The 24,164-nt window shown below is 39.4% G+C and overlaps 1 protein-coding gene across 1 annotated transcript; it reads right to left on the minus strand.

The window, feature by feature from the left end:
• Positions 1 to 20,017: 20,017 nt before the first annotated feature.
• Positions 20,018 to 22,117, minus strand: LOC111601826 (RILP-like protein homolog). Its single transcript, XM_023318652.2, has 4 exons — positions 20,944 to 22,117; positions 20,432 to 20,886; positions 20,277 to 20,372; positions 20,018 to 20,213 (listed from the first exon to the last, which is right to left on the minus strand). The coding sequence occupies exons 1-4, from the start codon at positions 21,556 to 21,558 to the stop codon at positions 20,078 to 20,080; spliced, it is 1,302 nt and encodes a 433-aa protein (XP_023174420.1). The 5' UTR covers positions 21,559 to 22,117; the 3' UTR covers positions 20,018 to 20,077.
• Positions 22,118 to 24,164: the final 2,047 nt, after the last annotated feature.

Consider the following 24,164-nt stretch of genomic DNA (forward strand, 5'->3'; position numbering starts at 1 on the left):
CAACGCCATCGGCCGGAAACGGAAGTTGCAAGTGGCATGCGTCGCTGCTGTCTGACCGCTGATAGTTGCTGTTGCTGCCACCTTTATCTACCTTTATTACAGCTGTTGTTGTTGTTGTTGCAGCTATTCTTGTACTATGGGAAATGGCAGACCGTGTTAAGTGCAAACTACTTGCGGTTGCGTCCTCTTTTGGCACATTAATTATAAACTTGCTGTTTGATAAGTCGCTCGCTAAGCTGGCGAGCTTGTCAAGCGACGGCAACGCAGCAATTGGTTCCCGCGGGGCTGGCAACGCAAAAGTTTCAGTCAAAAATATTGCGCATACGCAGCGTGGCCTTCAAACAGAAACAGAAATCGCGGCTAAGCAACATTTGCACTCGCTTCTAATTCTGGAGTGTGCCAAAAAAATGTGTGTGTGTGTGACGTACGTGTGTGTGTGTGTGACGTACGTGTGTGTGTGTGTGACGTTCACATGTGCGTGTGTATGTGCTGTTTGCTAACTGCGCCTTAGCCATTTTGTCTAGCTTTTTGCTGGCGCCGTTTAGATTTACACATCAAATAGAAATATATATATATATATATCTACATGTACATGTGTGCGTGTGTGTCCCAATTGTGACGTCATATATGTATATACCCAATGTAGCCAATGCAAAAGGTCACTAAAACGCGCTGCTCCCACAAATATTCGTTGAATTTTACATGTCATATAATAGAAAGTATAGAATAATAATATATAATTATATTGGTATACCTATATATGTATATAGTTGTAAATCAAAACTAAAAATAAATATTATATATTAAGCTTTTATAACCAATTGCCTTCAATTATAATACCAATCAGCCACGCTCGATTTAATGCGTTGGGTATATTGATTTTGTTAAAAAGGTCAGTGCCATGAGCTATATCTATACTTGATTAGTAGCCACATAGGAATATACGATTGTCTGTCTCTCTGTCTAACTGTAAGTCGGTCTATTTGTTTGCTTGCCTAACTGTTTCTCTCTCTATCTATCTCTTTACTTATATATCGCTGTGTCTATCCATCTGTCTAGCTGTCTAACTCTCTCTCTCTCTCTTTTTATATATATCTCTTTAGAGATAGAGATAGAGCTCTGTCTATGTGTCTATGTATTCATCCGTCTATCTATCCATTCATCTACCTGTCTATCTATCTGTCTCCCTCTCTGTCATCTATCCGTCTGCCTATCTCTCTCTCTATCTCTCTATCTATCTGTCTGTCGATCTATCCATCTCTGTCTATCTATCTCTCAATCCATCTAACTTTCTAGCTCTATATCTATCTATCTCTTAGTTTATCTATCTAACTATCTATCTACCTGTTTTACTACCTCAAGAAGCAAAAGCTAAAGATGCCAAAAATCTATATAAAAAATATTTATAAATGTTTTTCGTGCACATCTATATCTATAACTAAAGTCACTAAATTTAATATAAATATGCTACTAAAGTGCTTCCAAATATTATATATCAAATTCAATTGCCGCTCAATATAGCAAAGGCAAGGCTCAAGCCGAAAAATGATTGAATCTATTGAAATTTCTATTAACTTCTATAAGAAGAAGAAGAGGAAACACATGCCCCATTTAATATTGTGTACTAGTGTTAGCTGCTCGACACCGCCGTCAGGGTATCTACTAGTCGAGCAGGCCCCTCTGTAGGTCTGCTTGCAGCCTTTGTTGTTTTATGAAATTCGATGATGAAATTGAAAAATGTATTTTAAGCCGTAAATCGAGCCACAAGTTGAGTGGCTGGGCGTGTCCTGATAAACATTTGCTAGTCAATTTTTCGAAAGGGACGCTCCATCGACCAGCAGCACCCCCACCGCCCCACGCCCCACCACGTATACACGGCATAAATTTTGCGTTCTTTTCGTGCTATTTTCATCCATTGTGTTTTGATTTTGTTTTTTCTTCTATTTTGTGTTTGCCTTCTTGTTGCTTTTATTATTATTAATATTTCATTTCCCTTTTGTGTCTGTGTGTGTGTGCGAGGGGTCTGCGTCTGCCAGAATTGCGTTTTATTTTCGTATACGGCGATGTATGGCCCTGCGAGAGGAGCAGAGCCAGTGGCTGCAAGAAATGGCGTCGTTCACTTTAACATTGCATACTTTTGGGCATTTTATTATATTAAGCCATAAATTTCAAGGTCAGACATCACATGCCAGCTGCCAGTTGCCAGTTGCCCGTTGCCGGTCTCCGTTGTTGTCCATTCTCCTGCTCTTGTTGTTGTTCCTGCTAAGTATTGTGGTTACTGTGGCAGCACGCAAAGGCAAAAAGGACACATCTCCCTCACTGGCTCCCGCTTGGGTCAGCCTTTTGAGATTCCTGCTTGTCACGACTGTAATGCCAACTACTTAATTGCCTTGTTAAATGTCATTTGCCTGACCGCAGATGTGACCCAACTGTGCGTCGTTAACCATTCAGTCAGCTGCCACTACATCTCCATAATTGCAGTAGAGTTTTGTGAGTTGTCAAGCTGGCAAACATGATACAAAATCATAAACGAATTGAGAATTCAATTCAAATTCAATTTTAATATAAATATTTGAAAAGGATAATCGATTAGGCTGGCTCAGCTTAAAGGCATAAGCTTAAGCAGCTTGTCCAACTTCAATTCACTCAGCTGAAATTTTGCTTCCCGCTTTGCTTTCTCTTCTAATATCTCTCTGGCAGTGCTGACCCAGCAAGAGTGTTACTAATTCATATAGCTATATTTTATTAAGTGCTCAAGCTATCTATAACATCTAGCTATATAAATATTTAATAGGATTTGCCATTTGATCAGAAAATAATTTAAGCTTGCTGAGCGTGTGCAACAAATTTTAAATAATTTATCAACATTTCAGCTTGGTTGAGCTTGAGTGGGCTCTTAGGCCAACATACCAACCGGAGTTTATGCAGTAAAAAGAATATAGTCTTAGCACTAAAGAAGCAGCTGAATTGGACAGCAGCAGAGAGCCAACATATAGAGCTGAGGCATCCAATATGGGATCTTACACATGGAAACCGAGTTGGGCATTCGCGGCGCAAAAATAATGCAAATTTTGATTTTTTCTCTTCGAATTTTTCCACTTTTTTTTCACACTTCTATTAACTAAGGACATCGGTTGAATGTGTTTTATCTCAGCTGCATTTCTAGGCTATTCCAAAGAATATGTATCTATGCTTGGCCCAGTGCTGTCCTTAGTTCTACTTCCCGAAGCTGCAGAGGCACTTGATTGGGTTGATAAAGACTTCCGCGAAAGAGAGCCTCAACTAATTGACAAACAATTATATATATATTATATTCGAGTGCTTCGAGAAGTGCAACAACTCATTGTATAATAGTTGAAGGGGATTACCTTGAAGTGCATCAAATACAACTTTATTCGATTCTTCACAGTTTCATAATATTTCCAACTATAAAACTCGTCTATGAGAGCACTATGTATATATACATAATTATATATTAAAAATTGTGTGTGCTTTAGCTTTAAAATAGAATATCGAGCAACCTTTAAGGTCTTTCTTTAATTAAATTTTATATCAGCTGCACGTCAGCTGGTATTAAGGCCAAAAGTTAAGGTGAGACAAGGTGCTGTTCCGCTTGCCCTGGCAGTGGCGCCACCTGCTGGGCGTTGCTTGCGTTTTATTTGAATTGCTATATATATATGTATATATATATATATGTGTGTGTGTTTGTGTGTTTGTATGTAAGAGCGTCTGGGGTTCTGCCTAAAAGCAGAGCTCATTTTGTGTGGCAAGTTTGCCGTAAATCGATGCGGCAGCCAGCCTAAGCAGCCATAAAGTAAGACCCAACAAAAGGGCCAGCTTAAGCCGTGCCGCATGCCCCATAGCAGCGCAATAGTGGAGTCGTGGCAAGTTAGTCCTTTTCTCCTTCTACTTCTTTTTTATTTTTGTTGTTTTTTTTTTGTGTTGCTCGCTGTGCTTCAAGTGTCAGAGTGGATTGTGTGCGCCGTTGACACGTGGCAACTTAAATTGAAATGCCGCCGGCATTACTGTACATATCTATTAGGCCTGTATCCCCACCAGCCTCCCCCACCCCCCTCGCTCTCCTTCTGCCACCGCAGGCAGCACTTAACACACAGCGCTGTGAAATGTCACCTGCTGATACCAAATGTACAACTGCAGTCATGTAAAACTCTGCTGGTGCATGCATCGCCCTGACTGGAGTCGACAACAGATGCCCATAAATTTATCGAAATGTTGATTACACCTGAACGTAATCGAGCTGAGCTTGAGATTTGGCAAGCCGGCGGCAGCTGCCGTTTTGGCTTGCATAACATCTGGATTTTTGGACCGCACACACGCGTTCGTCTGTCTGTCTGTCTGTTTATTGATTTGCATTGCTTTCCTTTTCATATGCCATTCATATGCAAATGCCAAATTGGGCGTGGGCGTGGGCGTGGGCGCGGGCGTCGTAATAAAATGGCAAGCATATTGCCGAATAACCAGGCCCAGAGCCAAGACCCAATAAGTTGCAAAGACGCAGTGCCGCAACTATTGAGAGTCCACATTGAGGGATGCTGCCAAAAGACAGTTAGTCAGCTAGTCAGTTTGTCAATGCATCATGCTAGCCAGCCAGGCAGTTGGCCAATTAGACAGCACCCAAAGGGCTGACAATGCCAAAACGAGGACGCACATTAAAGCCAGGCCAAAACGATTTATGTTATGCGACACGCACACCCATTCACACACACTCCCGTACATACTCATATTTTCAGCCATATTCATAAACAACTTTAAATTAAATACTAATAATGAGCCACGCTGCAAATTATATTCAAATGCACTCAATAAACAAGAGCTATGTATAGCATGACGTTCTATTCATATTCATAAGCAACTTACTTAAATAGGGTCAAAATATATTGCAGTTGGAATTATTCAACAACTGTTTCACATTAAGCTAATAGCAAATAGAAAAAGTATATTAGTAAGCTATATTTATATTTTTACTTAATTAAATTGATCTCAAAACTAAATTTTTAAGCGAGAAAAATAAATTAAATATATGTGAAAAAATTATTGTAATAAAAATTAAATTTTATTAACAACAAAATAAAAGATATGTTAACATTTATTGCTGTTCATTATTTCTGAATTGTGTTCGATTACGTCGCGATCGCCGCCTACTGTAGCTGAGAGCTTTCATTGAGTTGTTGTAACAATATTATCCGAGTAAGTTGGCGCTCCTCATAGAGGGAGAGAGCAAGACCAAGATAGCTGTTGCTAGATGTTGTGCCTGGTAGTGCGGGAGTGCAAGCGAGACAGCTACAGGATCGTTAGAGTTTCGTTGGACGAATAGGAGGCGAGTAGAGAGCAGTCTGAAAAAGCACACAATGAAAGGCAGCAAACGTAATGCACACAGGATATACAATGGAAGGCGATCAAATTGATGCAACTTCGACTTAATTTTGTTGCTACAAACTAAATATTGAATGCAATATAAGTTTAGCGATGACTCAGCTAAGCATATTGAATTGAATAAGCTTTATCACTTTCTTAAATGCTTTTCAGGTATTTGCTTTAAAAATAATTCCCACTGCATAGGCAACAGTTGCAGCAGCAGCAAATGCAAATGGCACAAAAGGTCAGCTGCCAAATGGCAACTGGATCTGTGCTGTTGGCGCAAGATTGATGCAGCATACGAAGAACATGCAGATTGTGCGATTGTCCAATTGATTGATTGATCCATCGATCATTTAATTAGAGTGCAGGCCAAAGTTCAGTAATTGAATGCCAATTGACAATGCTGCAAATGCTCGGACAGACATTTGACCGCTAAGGCAATGCAGACGCCACAAGGCTGTTATCCTTGCCCGAGTCCCATTAAATTAGATACCAAACCGGCAGCCTTTTGAGCCAGCGCCAATTGACAATGACAACACGGCCAGACAAGCAGTCAACATGCAGCTACGTAACCATATGTAACGATGTAACTATGTACGTTTGTGCATACATATGTATGTATGTATGTATGTATAAGATGCCTGAGCCATAGAAGTTTGGCCTCTTTGTTGAGCTTTGTGTAAATAGCTAAGCCCGATGCCACACACAGAACTGCAATTCAGCTCTTAATCGAAACTTAATTTGAAATTGGAAATTAAAATTGCTAGAAATTCAAGAACTGATTGAGCTGCTGCTGATTCGTGAACTAAAACTGAAAATATTTGACATTTGAAGCTGAAGACTGTAGGAGAATTAAGGCGCTCTTTGAATTAAATTAACTTTCTGAACTAGTTCATTTCAGAAACAAATGAACATTTGATAAAATAAAATTAAAAATTAAATTTAACTTGAGCAATGCATATTTGAACATTCAAAACAAATAAGCGAACTAGCTAAATGAACTAGTTCATTAGAGAAAAATAATGAACAAGTTCAGTTTTGAAATGCATAAACATTTGTTTACATTTCATATTTGATGCATAATTATTTTTTAAATAGACATATGGTAAATGAACTAGTTCATTTTAGAAATTAAAAAAAAAATGAAACAAATTTTAATAAACAAGTCAACAATGCATATTCGATAACTCATATTGAAATATATATAAGTAAACCAGCCCGATGAACTAGTTCATGAACACAAATGCACAGAAATAAATGAGCTAGCTCATATAAAAATGCAATAAAAAGCAAAGCAAATAAAACTAGACTAGCTTAATGAACTAGTTCTGTGCTCCGGAAAAATTAAGAGTTAATGCATTTGCAGCCTGAACGTAAAGACGTTGAAATTTTTTATGGCCAACTTTCTAAGCATCACGACCATAAAACGCAGCTAATTTTCAACATGGCAAGGGATGCACACGCGACCGAGCGGGATGGAAAGAAAACGAGTGACAGAAAGGGAGGGAATAGGGGGAGGGGAGTGGGGGGAAGGCAATTGCAATTGCAATTGTCTGGTAAGTTTTGTGCCAGGCCAGCTGGAACTGGGTCTGCAGCTCAGGGAAAGATGCGGCGGAGCAGGAATTGAGCAGCTGCCAAGAAGGCCTAAAAGGCAAAACAAGATGGAAAAAAGTGAAGAAAGAGAGCAAGAGAGAGGGGAGGCGTGACGTCGCAAATGTGTGGCATACGCATAGGCGCCGCAACGCAAGTTCTACAATTGTTCGAGAGAAAAGTTCGTGAGCCATTTATCATGGCGGCCCGTTCTAGTTGTGGCAGTTATTGTGCTAGCAACCTTATATCATAATGCAACTGCAACTTCACACACACAAACACACACATACACAGTCAACTTTTGGTAATGAGCAGCAGTTTTGCAACCCTTTTGTCAACTCTGAGTTGAGTTTTATTTGCATTTGTTTTCTTTGCTTTTCTTTTACTATTTTTATTTTATTTTATTTCATTTTTTATTTATATATATATGTTTTATTAAAGCTTTAGAGAGCGTGTGTGTGTGTGTGTGTGTGAAGGGCGCATGCATGGCAGGAGAGCACGCTTAACGGCTTGTTGGCCACTTTACGCCGTTGTACTCACGACGAAAGAGGCAGACGGCATCAAACATGCAGCAAAAACAACTTAAATACATGTAAAGCCATCCCAGTGAGTGTGTGTGTGTGTGTGTAGGTGTGTGTGTGCACTTGAAAAACATATTAAAAAATGAGAAATAAAAATAAAACGACACGGGCCAGCGGGAAATCAAAGCACATTATGGCAAGGTAAAATATTCCTCTTTTCACAGGCTGTTTTTCTTCATATATTTGAAATGCTAGGCGAGCCATTAAATATATATATATATGTATAAAATTAAATATATATATATATGTATGATTGCGCCACCAACTGCCCAAGTGCACTATAAAACTATAAAAGCCAACAACAACAGCAACAGTGAGCTGCTGCGCATAATGCGAAAAATCGTTGCAGCATTTCAGGCGCCTCGGGCGTATGAGCAATATTTAGTTGCCTCCTGGCCAATGCAATGCAATTAAAAACGTTATGCAGCAGGTAAGAGCTGTGGGTATGCGGGGGCGGGCTAACAATTTGAATTGTGCATGATGAAATTTTCATTTTCAAGCGAAAATATTTGTCGTAATCAATCAATCAATTAATGCAATTAAAAGTCTACAGCAAATTCCAATTAACTGTACAAAGCATAAAATATGCAAAACTAAAATCAATGGCAAATTCGAATTGAAAAGCACGAAACAAGCGCTCACAGCCCACAAGTGCGGGACTCTTCAGAGAATACTTTCCGTTCGATTAACTAGCGAAAACTGCAATCGAAGAAATGATTTTACGAATCTATTCATAACTGTGATATCTCTATATATATATTCATGTATCAAAACACAAGTCTTTGTAATATATTCATCTATCTTTTAACTATATATCTATATATCTATCTGTCTGTATAACCAGCTATTTATACATATCTCTATCTATCAATTTTCAGCTATCTATATACCTACACACAATTAATCTATCATTTATCTATACATATCCATATACATATCTATTTATGCAACTATCTATTTATCTTTATTTCTATCTATTTCTATCTATCCATCCATCTATCTATATATATATTAATCTTTAGACTTACTTATTCAGCCATGCATCTATCTATTGTCTACTTATCTATCATCTATCTATCTATTTATTTATCTGTCTATTTATCTATCAACTATAAATTGTCTATTAATCTTTCCATCTATCTATTTATCTTTATCTATCTACCTACTATTTATTCATCAGTCATCTATCTATCTATACACCCAACTTTTTATCTCCAATTTTATCTTTCTATTTACTTGCTATCTATCTATATGTATAGCTACTAATTTATATTTTCATCTATACTCTATCTATCTATCTCTATATGTATCTATCTATGTGCCCATCTATTTATCTACTTATCTATCAACTATTTATCTATACATCTATCTTTCTGTCTGCCTGTCTATTCATCTCTTAATTCATCAATTTAAATATAATTTTATAGCTCTCTCTTTCTATCTACATATCCAACTCTTTTTATCGATCCTTCTACATATCGATAAATCTACTAATCTATCTTTCTATCTACTTTCTTGCTAAGTATCTATTACCCTATATATCTAGCCATCTTATACTGTTCTGTCTATCAATATATATATGTAAATATTTATAAATAATAAATATATAATATTATAAATATATATAAATTTATAATATAATAATATAATATAAATTGTTATTGTTTTATCTATCTATCTATCTATCTATATGTGTATGTAAGTATGTATGTATGCATATATGTATGCACCATCCTTTCAATCCAATTTTGTATTTTAATTTTAAAACAATTATTTAATTATATATACGCAATCTTATTCACATATCTTTTTTATCATTCCATATCATTTCAATTCATAAATACCCAATGAAGCTTATTGAATGTGAGCCAAAAGCTTAATGTCAATCAATCAAGCCGTAAGTGATTAATTGGATTTTTGTTTAATTCCTCGTGCATCCATAATTTCATAATATTAATGCATATGCATCAGTCCATCCATCGCAGCAGTCCATCCATCCATTGCCCGCCAATCAATCAACAATCAAGCATCAAGCATCAAGAAACGTGTTATTTGTAATTCGCTTGGTTTCACTTTGTCTCAATCATAACGTCGACAATCATCAATCGATGACATCCACAGCCACATGCATCACAAGTCAATCAAATATTTCAACAGCCAAGCAGCACGTTGCGTAAGATTGCAGACAAAAAAGCACCAGATGAGGGGTTGGGATGAGGGTTGAGGTTGGGGTTGGGACTGAGCAGCCAAGTCAGCTTCATGTTGCCGAAGACAACTGGCAGCTGGTAGCTGGTAGCAGCTATGGTTCATAGTTTCACTAACCCACACCCGTCCTTTGCCTCTTGCAACGCTCCACCCCGCACCGCCCCACCCTGCATCCATGTGCATCCTTTCTCAATTACAGGGTTTCCTTTATCGTGCAGCAGCTGTCCTGGCTTGCTGCTTTCCTGATCTCGAGCCGTATGGCATAAGCCAATGTCGTCATCGCTAGCATTTGCCACCGTCTGCCCCACAGCTGTTTTGGCCCGATGCCGGAAAAAGCTTTGGCCATATGTTTTGTTATTGTTTTATGGCGCAAAAGCACTTCCCGCCACATCCAGCGCGTGGAAGCGCTTGGCACGTGTCCAACGAGTCAGCTAAAGCTTCTGGAAGCCGACTGCCAATGTTGCAGCAAAAAGCTCCTTGCTGGCTGCAGGGCCCAGCTCCAGCCCCAGCCCCAGTCCCAGTCAGCGCCATCATTGGGCGGGCAGCGTGCCGAGAGACACAAAAAGAAGCCATAGCCAGCTCGTAAAAACAAAATGCCGGCTTTGCATGTATTGAGGCAAAAGAGAGCAGGCGACAAGCAAGAGCGAGTAGGATAGCGCTAGCTCGCTAGAGTCAGCAAACTGAGTGAGTGGGGGAGAGAGCGAGAGAGAGCGAGTGAGCTTAATGTGTTGTCAGCGAACGCCCAAGTAAAACTTTGACTTAACTTTAGTCCCCACAAACAGCTTTTGGCTGCTCTTTGTTCACTCTTCAGCAGCAACAACAAGGCATGCAACAATGTGACATTATGTCATAGCTGACATTTTATACAATTTAGATTGTTGTTGTTGTTGTCGTCGTTTCGTGGAGTGCTTTTCGCCCAGCATTTAATGCCGTTAAGTTATCACATCAAATATGATGAATACACTTTGTCTGATGCTTGTTGATGATCTGACAAGCAGCAAAGACAAAAACAAAAGAAAAAATAAACAGAAAGTGAATAAAATTAATCGAAGCCTTGACATTGACATTTCTAGCGCCCCAGCTCTTTGCCAAGCAAAAACAATTGATTGAGTGAGCTGAACAGCAGTGTCAACTTGGCCATAATGATGAGTAAATAATATGCCCATTACCTAGCCGATAGCTCAACAGCAGCTGCCTAGCGCTGTGATCACGTGCAGCTGCAAGACTCACTGAACTTTTACAATTTTGCAACAATCAAAGTTTTCTAAGCTGTAATGAGCATAATAAATAATTAAAGCTGTTAAGCTGTTCGTTGTTGGCTGAAAACTCTGAGCAGCAGGCACCTGGCATTCAAGCCAACCTGGCCATTCGACAATCCACACAGCCCGGGGCGCAACCGTTTTAGTGGCAGTTAAAACTGTTTTTTTTCTTCTTGTTTCTTTTTGCTCAACTGCGGTGTGATCGCATGAGGCGCTAAGCAGTCGACAAAATCCGCTTAAATGCCACTTCCGCCTGTCGAATTGCAGCTGGCGCAGCCAGCGAAGAGTGCTGCATACTTCTGAGCGCTTTGGCAGGCCATTGAGCGCGGCCGACAGGGGGCGCCACACACAGCGCTGCGCTGAGCCGCTGGCTACAAAGGACATTTCATTGCATTGGCAGGCCGTTGCAGAGCTTAACGCACAAACACACACAAACACACACAAACACACACACACACACACACACACACACACACACGTTTGCATGCATAAGATTTCGTACTTGAAAGACGCTTAAACTTATGACAGGCATCTCTTTTGTGCGGCCAACAAAACGCTGCCCCCCGGGCGCCCAGCTGCAATGCAGTTGCCATATTTTCAATGCTGACCGCTGTAACTGTACAAAAAAAAAAAAAACTACTACTGACCGGATTTCAATTGCCCTGCCAGCACGTGATGGGCGCTGTCAGCCTTGCGGGCGGGCGCATTGAAGCTTTAATATCAACACTTGACACTCCAAGTGTCCTTGTTGTCCTTATTGTGCCATGTCGTTGAAGTTGCCTTTTTCTCGTTCCTTATTTTTGTTTTTTGTTTTTGCTTTTTGTTAATTGCGCGCTCCACACACGTTCGACGTTTTATGGCGCTGCATGTCCTTTGGGCAATGTCAACGGCCACACCTACCTGTTTATGCAAAATGCCAAAGGACTTTTAAGTGTCACCTGTCTTGTAGCAAGGCAATTGCCGCTGACACTCGCATACGTTCGCCTAAAATAGTCGCAACTGAAATGGGAAATAAATAAGTCCCAGAAGTCGGTGAGGCGATAAAGTGAAACGTTAAAGCAAAGATGGAAATATATAAGTTAGAAGCTTACTGGCCTAATAGAGTGTTCCTTAGTAAGCCGTCTTCAATAACTTGATCAGGGGACGTCTGCCTCGACTGGACCGTCAGGTCAACTGAGCTTCGTATTAGCTTCGATAATCATCTCAACCTATCTTTAATGTCCATCAATTAAAGCTCCTAGACAGCACGTTTTAGAAACCTCCTCTTCAGGCTCTTCAGAGTGGCAAAAGTGTTTTGAAGCGTGGTTCAAGCCAAGGCGAAAAGTTATTGAATATTTTAAAATAGGATTTTTATTTAACTCTGGCTTAGGCACTGGGGATTACCATATATGTTATATATTATAGACTCCTCAATCAATAATAAGCTTATATGCATATGAAGTGCGTAAAGTTATATAAAGCAATCCCTTTCTAGCCTTAGCCCGGCCTATGCTTTAGAGCTTCGCTTCCAGTGCAACATATTGAATAAGGTCAGCTGTCTATAGGTCTATAAGCAAATATAGCTAGTAAAATGTTTGTATTATAAATATACTAAACTACATATACTAAGTACCACATGGCACTTGTTATTCTAACAATTTAGGCAAGCCAAAAGCAACTTTGACACAGGTTTCTACGTAAAAAGTTGGCTCAACTTTAAAAAAAGCAACAAGAATGTGACTGATTGCACGGGGGCCATGTGCGTGGGCAGGGAATGTGATCGATGTGCTCTGGTATCGTATTCCCAGTGCGCTCTCTGGTAATTCCACCCGGGCTGGATGCTAATTTGCGGCATTTTGCTTATTCAAGCGCGTAACATTCGCTTTCAAGTTTCGCGCTGTGCGCAATGAAACTGTTTTACGAGTAGTTTTCACTTTGTAAAGTTTTTTTTATCAGCGCCGCTAGTCGGTTATGCTCCTATTGTTCCCTATTGGTTGTTGTTGCAACAACAACAACAGCCACGGCAACCGGCAAAACAAAAGCTAAAGCACATATTGTGCACAAAAATAAAACAAATAATAATAATAACAGCAGCAGCAGCAACAACAACAGCAGTGAAAGCAACAAGAACAAACCAGAATTCTCCCATTGGCCGCAAGTGCAAGTGCAAGCGGCTATCAAGCACCTGTGTGTAAGCGTGCGTGTGTGTATGTGTGTGTGTTTGTATTGGGTCCCAGTCTGCTTGGCAGCTTGGTCGCTTTGCGCCCCATTATGTTCGCCTGGCAAAATTGGAGCATTTATTGTACCAACAAAAAAACGCATAATATGAGAGACGAACTGCCAGCAATCGGGCCGTAGTTGCAATGTTGTTCTTTTTTATTTTCCTTACTCTTACTGCCGTTAAATACACACAACAATAAGAGATAAATACGTGCGAGCGCGCATTGATTCGGTTAGTCGACTTGTGACTATCCTATAAATTGTTTTCACTTCAGTTTTCTTCATTGTTTGTCATGATCAATAAATAACAAGCAGTTCTCATTTATTCAGTTCAGTTCTTAAAGTTTTTCTACTAATATCAGCATGTTTCACGCAAATTTCTTCAAAATATATGTATATACACGCACAGCATACCCTCTACGCAGCGAAGGCAACACTCAAGCTGTCGGCAAGCGTGTGTTTAGTACATACACACACAATGAGAGCTTAAAGCTCAGCCAATTCAGCAACCCATGCGCTGTCACAATATCTTAACCGCAGCCGTCGCTATAGCTGTCCCCCTCTAACGCTCTTCGCTTGCTGTGCATGATTGCAATCGGGCATATAAATTGTGATAGCTTGTTATGTATATAAAAGAAACAGCAACAGCAGCAGCAACAACCGCTATGTGTACAAAAAGCAAATCGTGAGCAAACACTATTTAGGTCGTCGCTGCGCTGCTGCTTGCTGGGCGCCTGTTAACACATCTAGGGCAAGTTCCTAGAATGTTCATTCCAATAAGCCACCATTGGCCATTGCAACATCGCGAAAATGATAAAATTGCTGGCAGGCGAAATTCGTAGAATTCACCCGAACTCAATAGGCGCCCAGCGTTGGATGGAACAGTGTTGCAACTGCCAACGAACTTAGCGGGTTGGAAGAGGGTGAGCCCCCAACATGTTTGTGGCGTAGTCAAAATCGCGTCATGCGCGTCGCTATTTCAGCAGGCGGCCAGATACCAGCAGATGCCACCACAAACATCGCTATCGCTGCTGACTGTCAGCGCGAAGCCATCCCATTGCCGGGCACGGGCCAGGATGCCCAATCACATATGGCCGCACGGCGCAACGGACTCCACATACGGCCAATGCCAATGCGTTTACCAATAGCGAGCTCCACAAGCTCCACACACATTGCGCTCACTTTTAACACTTTCGTTTTCTTGTTCCAACCAAACGCTGGCCGCTAAATAGGCGCCCAGCGTCCAACAGCAGCGCGTTGCCAAGCAACAGCACGCAACAGTGAGACAGCAACACATTTCATGTGCAGACAGAGATAGCGAAAGAGAGCGCCACACCGCTGAGTCAGTGCAGAGGCCAGTTGTCTCACTCGCTATGGTATATCTAACCTTGTCTGACACTCACGCTCATATAGCAGCTTACATTTGCATGACGTTTTTAGTTCGTACACTTAAACACATAGATACCGCTGGCTTGTGCATATATTATGTACATATATTTATATATATACGTTCGCACTCATTTAATTGTCATGCGATGGCAATGTCCTTGTATAAAAAACAGTTTTTGTGCACAGGCGCACAGTGTGAGACAACAGCAGCAGCCCCCATACAAGTAAAGCTGAAAACGATGTTTTGCTGCTTTTCTTGTATGCTCTGCGCTGCCTACGCTCACTGACACTGACTCTCGCTCCCGCTTGCGCTCGTTAGGTCTTGTGAGCGTTTAGCTTTATTTTTACTTTAGCTGCAAAACCGCTGACTGTGTTCAGTCAGCACCAAGCATGAACGTGTGTGTGTGTGTGTGTACGACTGTGTAAATATGTATTTGTATATGTATGAATGACTGTAGCTTTGTTTCTTGTTGGGGGAGTTGGTAAAAGTTTATGCACTTCAACGGCTTGCTGAACGCCTGTTCGAAAATCGACTCACTGAAGGCCCCTGAAATCGTACGGCATACGCGATGTGTGGCATCCGGTTGTCCGAACGAGCGACTTCGTCAACAGCGTCAGCATTAGACGGGCATCATCGACTTGACTTGAACTTGAACGTTAGCCCGCCTAGCGTTAAATGCATTTTATATACATGTATGTATGTGAGCATGTATGTGATGGTGTATGTATGTTGCGCAATGACAACTCATTAAATGTTTTGCTCTTAATTACTCTCACTAAAGCACCACGCAGCAGAACAAATAGAGCAACCCCATTTCCTCCTCCAGCCCATCCCCTCGCAGTGCGCTGCCCGCAGGCTTAGCAGCCAAGCCAATTAGTGAAAAATATTGGCCACCCTGTTCATTAGCTGCACACATTTCGACCTACGCTTTTCGCAGCGCATCTTCTTCTAACCTATTACGCCGGCATCTTCTTAATTAAAAAGCTGACAATGTTTGCCCCCAGACGCGGTGGCGCATTTTTAATTGCTTAATTGGAATTGCGTAGACGCCGGGCTCGGCTCGTCCGTTGGCCCGGCTCGGCCCGGCACGACACGGCTAGGCCGAGCCCGGCAAATGCATGTATCCTTGCGCGCCCAGCCATTGGTGGGCATTGGCCCAGGCGACGCCCTCAACAGTTGCTCGCATGCCGTTCCTTTCGCACAGCCAATTAAGCGACCCGCCTCTCAATTCAGCAGCACGGCCCAGCGCTTGCTATCTATCAGCCGGCATACCGGGCCTGGTGTCAAGGTCATCCGCGGAACAAACACCACGCCTAGATACGCCTCAAACTCAGCGGGCACAGCAGGCGCCCAGCAAACAGCAGGCAGCAGTTACCAAGCATCAGGATTCTATATGTGTATTCCGGATGCTGAGCTGGAAGCTGTGAGCACGTCGCCATGTCCTTGACTCGCAATTGAACGCAAGTTTACGGTAGCTTAAAAGCACATCCAGCAGAAGAAAGAGACAGACTGAGAAAGCTTTTCAGTTGCTGCGAAAGCAATGAGCATTTGAACCATCTGCTAAATGTGCTGAATTATGTATGTATGTGTGAATGAAGAAATGAATAAGTGAGTGTATGTATGAATGTGTGAATAGATGAATGAAAGAATACATCCATTTATGAAAATATGAATGAATGAAGGAATGAAAAATACATCAATCTAAAAAAATATGATGATGATGATGATGAATGAATGAATGAATGAAAATATGAATGAACGTATGAATAAATGAATGAATAAATAAATATATGAATGTATGTATGAATATATGTGAATATATGAATAAATGAACACATCAAGCTACGAATACATCAATGACTAAATATATGAATGTGCGAATGACTAAATGAATGTATGAATGTGTTATATGAATATGTGAATGAATACATCAATTTATGAATATATTGAATGAATAAATGAATGGATTTGAATATGAAAAAATATATTTATTAAAATTTGAATGAGTGTGTAAATGAATGAATGAATAAATGAATGTGTGAGTATATGAATTTATGAATACATAAATTCATGAAAATATGAATCATTGAATGTATGAACGTGTGAATGAATGTATGGATGTATTAATGAATAAATGAATGTATGAATATATGAATATATTGATGTATATATGTAGGAATGAATGTATGAGTAAATGATTATTTTAATGTATGTATGAATATGTGAATATATGAATTTTGATTATGTGAATGTGAGATGGAATAAATGAATATATGAATGATAATGTATGAATGAACGAATGATTGAATGAATGCATGAATGAGTGTATGAATGAATATATGAATATGTAATTGAATGAATGAGGAAGGTACTGTTGTAGAGGCCATATGAGGATTGAGAGTCACGCTCTAGTAACAGCAGCAGATGAACTAAATAAAGCAAAGTTTTGACCAACGTAAGGCTGATCAAGCTAGAGTTAAGCCTACGAATCAATGAGTAAGAAGTAGACTAAGCTATGGGCGTGAATAGGGAATTGAAATAAATATTATAATAATATAGTTTCTGCATTTCAAGAGGTACAAATATTTTATACCCTAGTCAAAATAGATGAATCTATAAAGTCGAATCTAATCTTCTTTCTACTTATTTTTGTGTTATTTCTAAATTTTATTTTATTGCTTTCACATCTCTATAGCAATGTCAAATATACCTCTAGTTGGATTAAATTTTGAATCAGACTGAAGTATATTATATAGAGTACTTACTAGTCGAGCATGGTCTGGCTAAGACAGTTTTGACTTGTTACTTTTAGCTTACCTTGAAGACATAGTATATTATAGATTAAAAATAAACCCATGGAGAACTTGCCCACCGCTTGAATCGAAGTTTCGTCACTTGACTTCTGCTTGTCAAATATTTAACAACATGTTAAAGTAAAATTCGAATTAAAAGTCACAATTTTGGTTTTTCTTTTTTGTTTCTTGCCATAACTTTTATTTGCCGCATCCGTAAAATGCATAAAATGTGTGTCTATGTGAGAGGAGTACGATTGATGATATATCTTGTGTTCGTGGAGCCGATCCGTCAGCTCGCTCCGATGCACGCGTACTCGAACTAGGCATCTAGTAATTGTATATAATGTATATAGATATATATATGTATATAATGTTTCAAATATTTTTCGGTTAATATATATATATATGTATATCCTTTTCGTTCATATATATATAATATGTATATGTATATATAAATTTAGTTAACATTAATTTTTATTGAATATTTTTTTTTTCTTTTTTCTTTTTTTTTGTATAATTCATGTCCATTTGCTGCGCTGTGCCATGGAAAATCGCAAATCGCACAGGGAAATTTCGAAATCGAATCAGTCATTGATTGATAAAAGGAAAACCAAAAGTGAAACAAAAAATTTTGAAAAGTCTTCCACGACACAGCGCTTAAATATTACAATAGCTTTAATAATTTCAGACAAATACTCGAGCGTCTTCCATTTATCATTATAAATTGTTTATTCAATTTTCATTTGTTGTTTGTTTGTGTGTAAAAGTTCAGCTGCCAAGTGGAAATTAGTTTTGCAATTGATGTGGAAAATGTGGAAAATGAACGCGGAGCTGGGATTAGCTTTAGATGTGCGAAATCTGGGATCAATGGCAACCGTTTGGCACATGTTGTCTCGTTCGAATAGGAAACCAAAACCAGAAGAGCTCGATAAAAAAGAGAAGACTGATATGTACTTCATGATTGATCAGATTTCAAAGCAGTTAGCAGCAGGATGGCAGGGCAAAGCAGGAAATAAAATGCAATCTGTATTCAAATCTATATATATATATATATGTATATATATATATATAAATGTAATTGTGTGTTCGATCTATGTTCAACTGTGGCAAATGCAACAATGCACAAAAAACTGTTAAGCTACTTTATATATATATGTATATAAATTGGTACTTAGTTCTCATTAATTACTTTATAACAACATTTCTAGTTCATATTTTATCGAATTTCTTTTGTGGTTAAAATTTGCGGCTAAAATTGAATTTGATTTCTTTTGTTTCAAATTTGTTAATATTTTTGCGTTTGCTTTTGCTTTTGTTCATAATTATAATTAATTTGTTAACAAACAATCGGCTACAATTCAACACTGGCTAATTATGTTTAATTATAGTTTGATTGACTAATTAATTAATTTCGTTTTTGTGTTTTTTTTCTTCTGTTTTGCTTTTTGCAATGTTTTATGTATTAGTTTTAATTGTATTTGTATTTTAATATAAGGCCGCTTGGGGCAACTGCTATAAAGGCTCAATTTGCTATAAAAAAAACTTGGGTTGGCTAACGGGTTACAGCTACGGCAGGTGAGACACGGGAGTGAAAGAGATAGAGCTATGCATAGATTAGACTTGAGATATTCAGCTAAGTCCGAAGTAAATTTAATTTGTAGATTTGTTAACTGGAATATTAGAGCTTGCAACAGATATTGATATATATATGTATAAATAAATAAATAAATATATATATATATATATATATATATATATATATATATATATATATATATATATATATATATATATATATTGTATTAGTTATAGTTAGTGCTAAGGTTCTGTTTAAGGTTTGTTTTGGCTAATCTCGATTTGAACTGTTTAAAAACTCTGCTACAAATTACAAGGTATACTCATTCATACATATATATATAGATATATGGTTTCTAATTGGTTAAATTCATTCAAAACTCACTCACTGGCCTGATAAACTTGCGCATACATTTTGTTCTTTGGAACATTGCATATGTATAGGGTATGTATATGTATGTCTAAATGGTTAGATAAGATTAATATATAATGTAAAATTTAAAATGTAAAATGTAAAATGTATATATATATATATATACGTGTGTGTGTGTGTATTTGTGTGTACGGTTCGGCTTCGCAAGGAGTCCGTTTCCCATTGTGCCTGCTAGTCAAGCCTAGAATAGTTCCTTGTATTTGGTCATAGATTAGATTAGATTATATTAGTATACACACATAATGGGATAGGCGGCGGGGGGTAGTACAAAATCATACTAACTAAGTAAGTAGTCGAAAGCATAATCCAAATGGTGGCATATTAGGGTCAGTAATATATATATGTATATATAAACGTCTACATAGGTGAGCAAATTACATATTAAGCAATCACGTAAACAAGAAATAACAACTTATGATTATGAGAGCACAGCAATCGAATAGATAAGTTATGTACATCATAAAAGAAAACGGTAAATACTTAGCGAGCATATAAAACATAATAGCAAGGGACAGACAGGGACTAAAAATAAATAAATAAAAAAAGAACGAAAAAAATAATACATAAACAAAATCAAAGCACAATCAGAATAATTGTTATTGTTATTGTTGTTGTTGTAGGTTTGTTTTTTTTTTTTTTGGAATGCAGTTGGCTCTTAGGCTAAAAGGCATTTACTTCGGCTCGCCGCCTCCGCTGCCGCTGCCACTGCCGGGCGTGGCGGAGAGCGCCATTTTCGAGAGCGTGGCCAAGGAACGTTTCGGGAAAGTGTTGCTGCCATCCGATGGATCCGAGAACAGTTTACGGAAGCTGCAAGCCAAAACCAAAACTAAGTCAAGATGCAAGCAGTCAAAACTTATTTGAAGCACTCACAACTTGCGTATGCCCGACTCGGAGCTCTTCTTCCAGGGCGCGTCGTCTGGCTCATAGGGCAGCGGTCCCTGTACGGGCGCGTCGTGTCCAGGTGGCCTGGCAATAGACAGAACATTTAATATAAGCAAATAGAGTTAGCGTTTAGCTAGACGCACGTCTCGCCGGCCACATTGTCGTCCTCGACATCGGCCTCGACGCCGTCATCGGCCTCGTTGTCGTCATCGTCGTCGCTGTCATCGGAGCTGGATATTTGACGTGTTCGCTTGCCGCTGCTCGCAGGCTTCAGCTCGGCCAGCTGCTCGTTGAGGTTGTCAATGGTCGTGAGTAGCTCGTCGCGCTCGCTGATTAGATCCTTTAGCTCTCGCGTCGTATAGCGCGGCCGGTTTGGATCGTTTTGATCGTCATCGTACGACTGCACCAGATCCTCGTTCTCCTTCTCGGCCAGGCCCAAACGCTTGCGCAGCTGATTGATCTCGCGGCACTGATCCTGCAGTTGGGCGAGAAAATCGGCACGCTCCTCGCACAGCGTCTTCACCTGCGCCTGCATCAGCTTGTGCCGGCGTCGCGTATCCCGCTCCGATGCCTTCAGACGCTCCGCCTGAATGTTGACCTGCACATGGTGAAAAGTCTTGAGCTGTAGGCCAATCGGGCTAAGCTAACTACTCACATGCTCCAGCTCGCTGTACTTGTCCTGGAGTTCGCGTTCCCGCTGCTTCAGCTCGTCGCGCTGCTTGTATATCTGCTCCTTGAGCCGCTGCAGCACCTGCGTGTCGGAGAGCGCGCTGTGCAGCTCATTGTTGGTCATGCTGATGATGCTCTCGGTGAGGCTGGCGCCCAGCCCGGAGCTTTGGGCTGACGACGATTGCAGATCCTGCGTCTGCTTCACGAGCCGCTTGTTCTCGTCCTGCAGCGAGGAGACCAAGTCAACCAGCTCGTTCGTCTCGCTGCGCCACTGCTCCTCAATCAGCTCCAATTCCTTTTCGAAGCGCCGCCGAAACTCGGCCTTCTCCAGCTTCTCGCTCTCCAGCTGCGCTATCTTCTCGCGCAGCTCCTGTATGGTGGAGTTCTCGCGCTCGTTTTTCGTCGCCAACGCCTCCAGCAGCTCCAGGGTGTTAATTATCTTGGGCATCAGGCCACTTACCGCATCGGTGCCATACCGATCCATGATGCGTTCATACTCCTTGCCAATATCCGATGCCAGATCGTAGACATCGACCACGCCAATGTCATCGATGGCGTCCAAGACCATTTCGCCCATTTCATTGAGATGGAAGCCGGGCATCGGGCGTCGTTCAACTGTGGGAATTCAGCTACGCACAGCAGCTTGCGTTTTGCTATCTATCTATCAATGGAGCTGGGGCTTCACTTGGTCTCTAAATAAACACTCACGCACACGCACACTCACACACTCGCACAGTTGGCTTGGTGTATCGAATTCGCATTCACTTTATCGCTTGGCTCGGTCGCCCACAACAAATTGCACATATGTTACAACAAAATATGCGCATATGCAACGAGCTCGAACTTGGACCTGCAACTGGACCTGGTTTTTACAAGTCTTTCGATGACTGCATACTCGCTGGATGAGTAATAAATAAAAACTTGCAAATTCTGCCCCACTCCCTTCCGAACGGAGCGCTCGCAGCTGTCCGCGGAGAGCTATGCAAAACGAGCGTTGCCCGCTCTCGCTCTACACATGCGCGCAGCGTTGCTTCTGCTCTGGCATAGAGATGAGCGTTGCGGTCTATTGACTTGGCCAATTATTTCAATTTATCAATTTGATTTGATCTAAATTGAATATTACAAATGCGGGCATTTTCTTCAAATGAATTGCAACAAAACAATTTACGCAAATTTGCATGCCTAGCGATGCGCAGCAAAGTGTTCAATAGTTACTTGTCACGAGTATGCAATGGCAATTAGCTAACAGCTGTGATTTAATTAATAAATATAACATATAAATAACTTTTCGAATGCAGCAAATAACCGTATATAAATACTAATTTAATAAAATAATTATGTATATTTTATGTACGATATCTATTGCATAAGTATATTATCATTTTATCACTTTAAGTTCATAGTCTCGTGCTCATGTCTTGCTCATCCCTATATTTAGTTTCAGTTGCAGTAGGTCTGGCAGCGCTGTATTTCATGTTGCCACCCAACGATAGTTTTTAGCCGCCCAATTTGAAATTTGAAATTGCGCTCGAGCTTGGTTTAAAACTAATTTTTTTTTATTTAAGTAAGTTTAACGTTTAACTAGGCCACCAAATAAATTCACTGGTTTTTTTTTATTAATTTGTTTTCTTTACAAAAATTGTATAAATGTTTTTGTTTTGGTTTTTTCCTTTTCTTTGTAAATTGTGGTTACATTTAGGCAATATTTTACACATATTTTATGTTGTCTATATATATATATATATAGATATATATATATAGTACTATAATATGCAATTATTTGTATTATTAATATTTTGTTTGTGTATGCTAGACTAATGAATACAGTTATGCAGCGGCGACTAGCAAGTTGCTATCCAAAACTAACTAATTTAATTTTAGTTTTTTCTCTTTTTAGAGTTTTCGGTGCCTCAGCTTTGTTAAGTACATTAAAATTAGCTACAGTTCTTTGGATGGTTTTTGGGATTGGGGGCTTTGCATTTAAATATTACACAAAAAAAAAAAACAAAAAAAAATTACACACGTTGCGCTATATATGCATAACAATTATATTTTTTTTTTGTTTTTTTTTTCTTTTCTTTAAACAGTTCTTAGTTTTTTTTTGTTTTGTTTTTTTTTTTTTCTTTTTTTAAGGACTAGATTAGGAACCACATTTGTACAGTTTTCATAATTTGTTTGTTTCTTTGTTTTTGTTTTTTTTACATGACAAATAAAATTGTTATGTAATTTAAGGTAAAATTTACAGTGACAAATGAAAATTGATTTGTTTTTACTTTTTCTTTTCTTTTTTTTGGGCCTTTCGTTGCATTTCTTTTGGTTTGCAGCTACAAAAAAAAATACTTAAATATTAAATCTCAGCTAAATAAATTTGCTCTTTATATATATATATATATATATATATATATATATATATATATAAATGGGTTTATGTATGTTACATGAAAAAAAAAGATTGTTTAACAAAACACATAAATAATAAATAATAGTAGGCGGGGTCGGCTTGGTTTAAGCAATAAGTTAATGCTTAAAATTAAATTTTGGCAAGCATTTCGTTAAATGGCAAATAAAATTTGGTTTTTCTTTTTTTGTTGCAAATAACTAATTTAAGGTAAGGTTAAAGGGTAAAAAGACTAAAAAAAAATGGGACTTAACGGCCATGCACTCAGTCGTTCGCATGTTCTCGTTTTCGATTGTTTGGCACACAAAATTAGGCATAAATAAATAGTTGTACAATTAAGCATAGGTTAACGTAATAGTAATAATAATAGTCATAATAGTAATAATAATAATAATAATAATAATAATAATAGATTGTATATTAGTTGGTAATTTGGTTGTTAACATAAAATGGCAAATGAATTAAAGGGGGCGAGGGGCGAGGGGCGACGTTTGTGAACCGGGCCTCAACTGGAAAAGTTAAGAACCTGTCTCTAGACTAGCTAATAGCTCTCACGCAGATGGCAACTGTTGCTGCTGCTGCGCCAGTTGCAGCAGCAGCGCTGAGGCGGCTGCTGGTGGCAGCACTGCAATGTGACGTTTGATGCGCTTCGCTGGCGGCTGTGACGATAGCGACGTTGGTGGCGGCGGTGGCGGTGGCAGCGGTGTTGGCGGTGTCGGCAGTGGCGACGATGTGGGCGATACGCCGCCCACAATGCCCACGTCCTTGACCAAGGCATCCTGTGAGTCATACTCCTCCTCTTCGTGCAG

Source organism: Drosophila hydei, unplaced genomic scaffold (genome assembly GCF_003285905.1).
Source record: "Drosophila hydei strain 15085-1641.00,03,60 unplaced genomic scaffold, DhydRS2 tig00000232-arrow-arrow-pilon, whole genome shotgun sequence".
NCBI lineage: Eukaryota > Metazoa > Arthropoda > Insecta > Diptera > Drosophilidae > Drosophila > Drosophila hydei.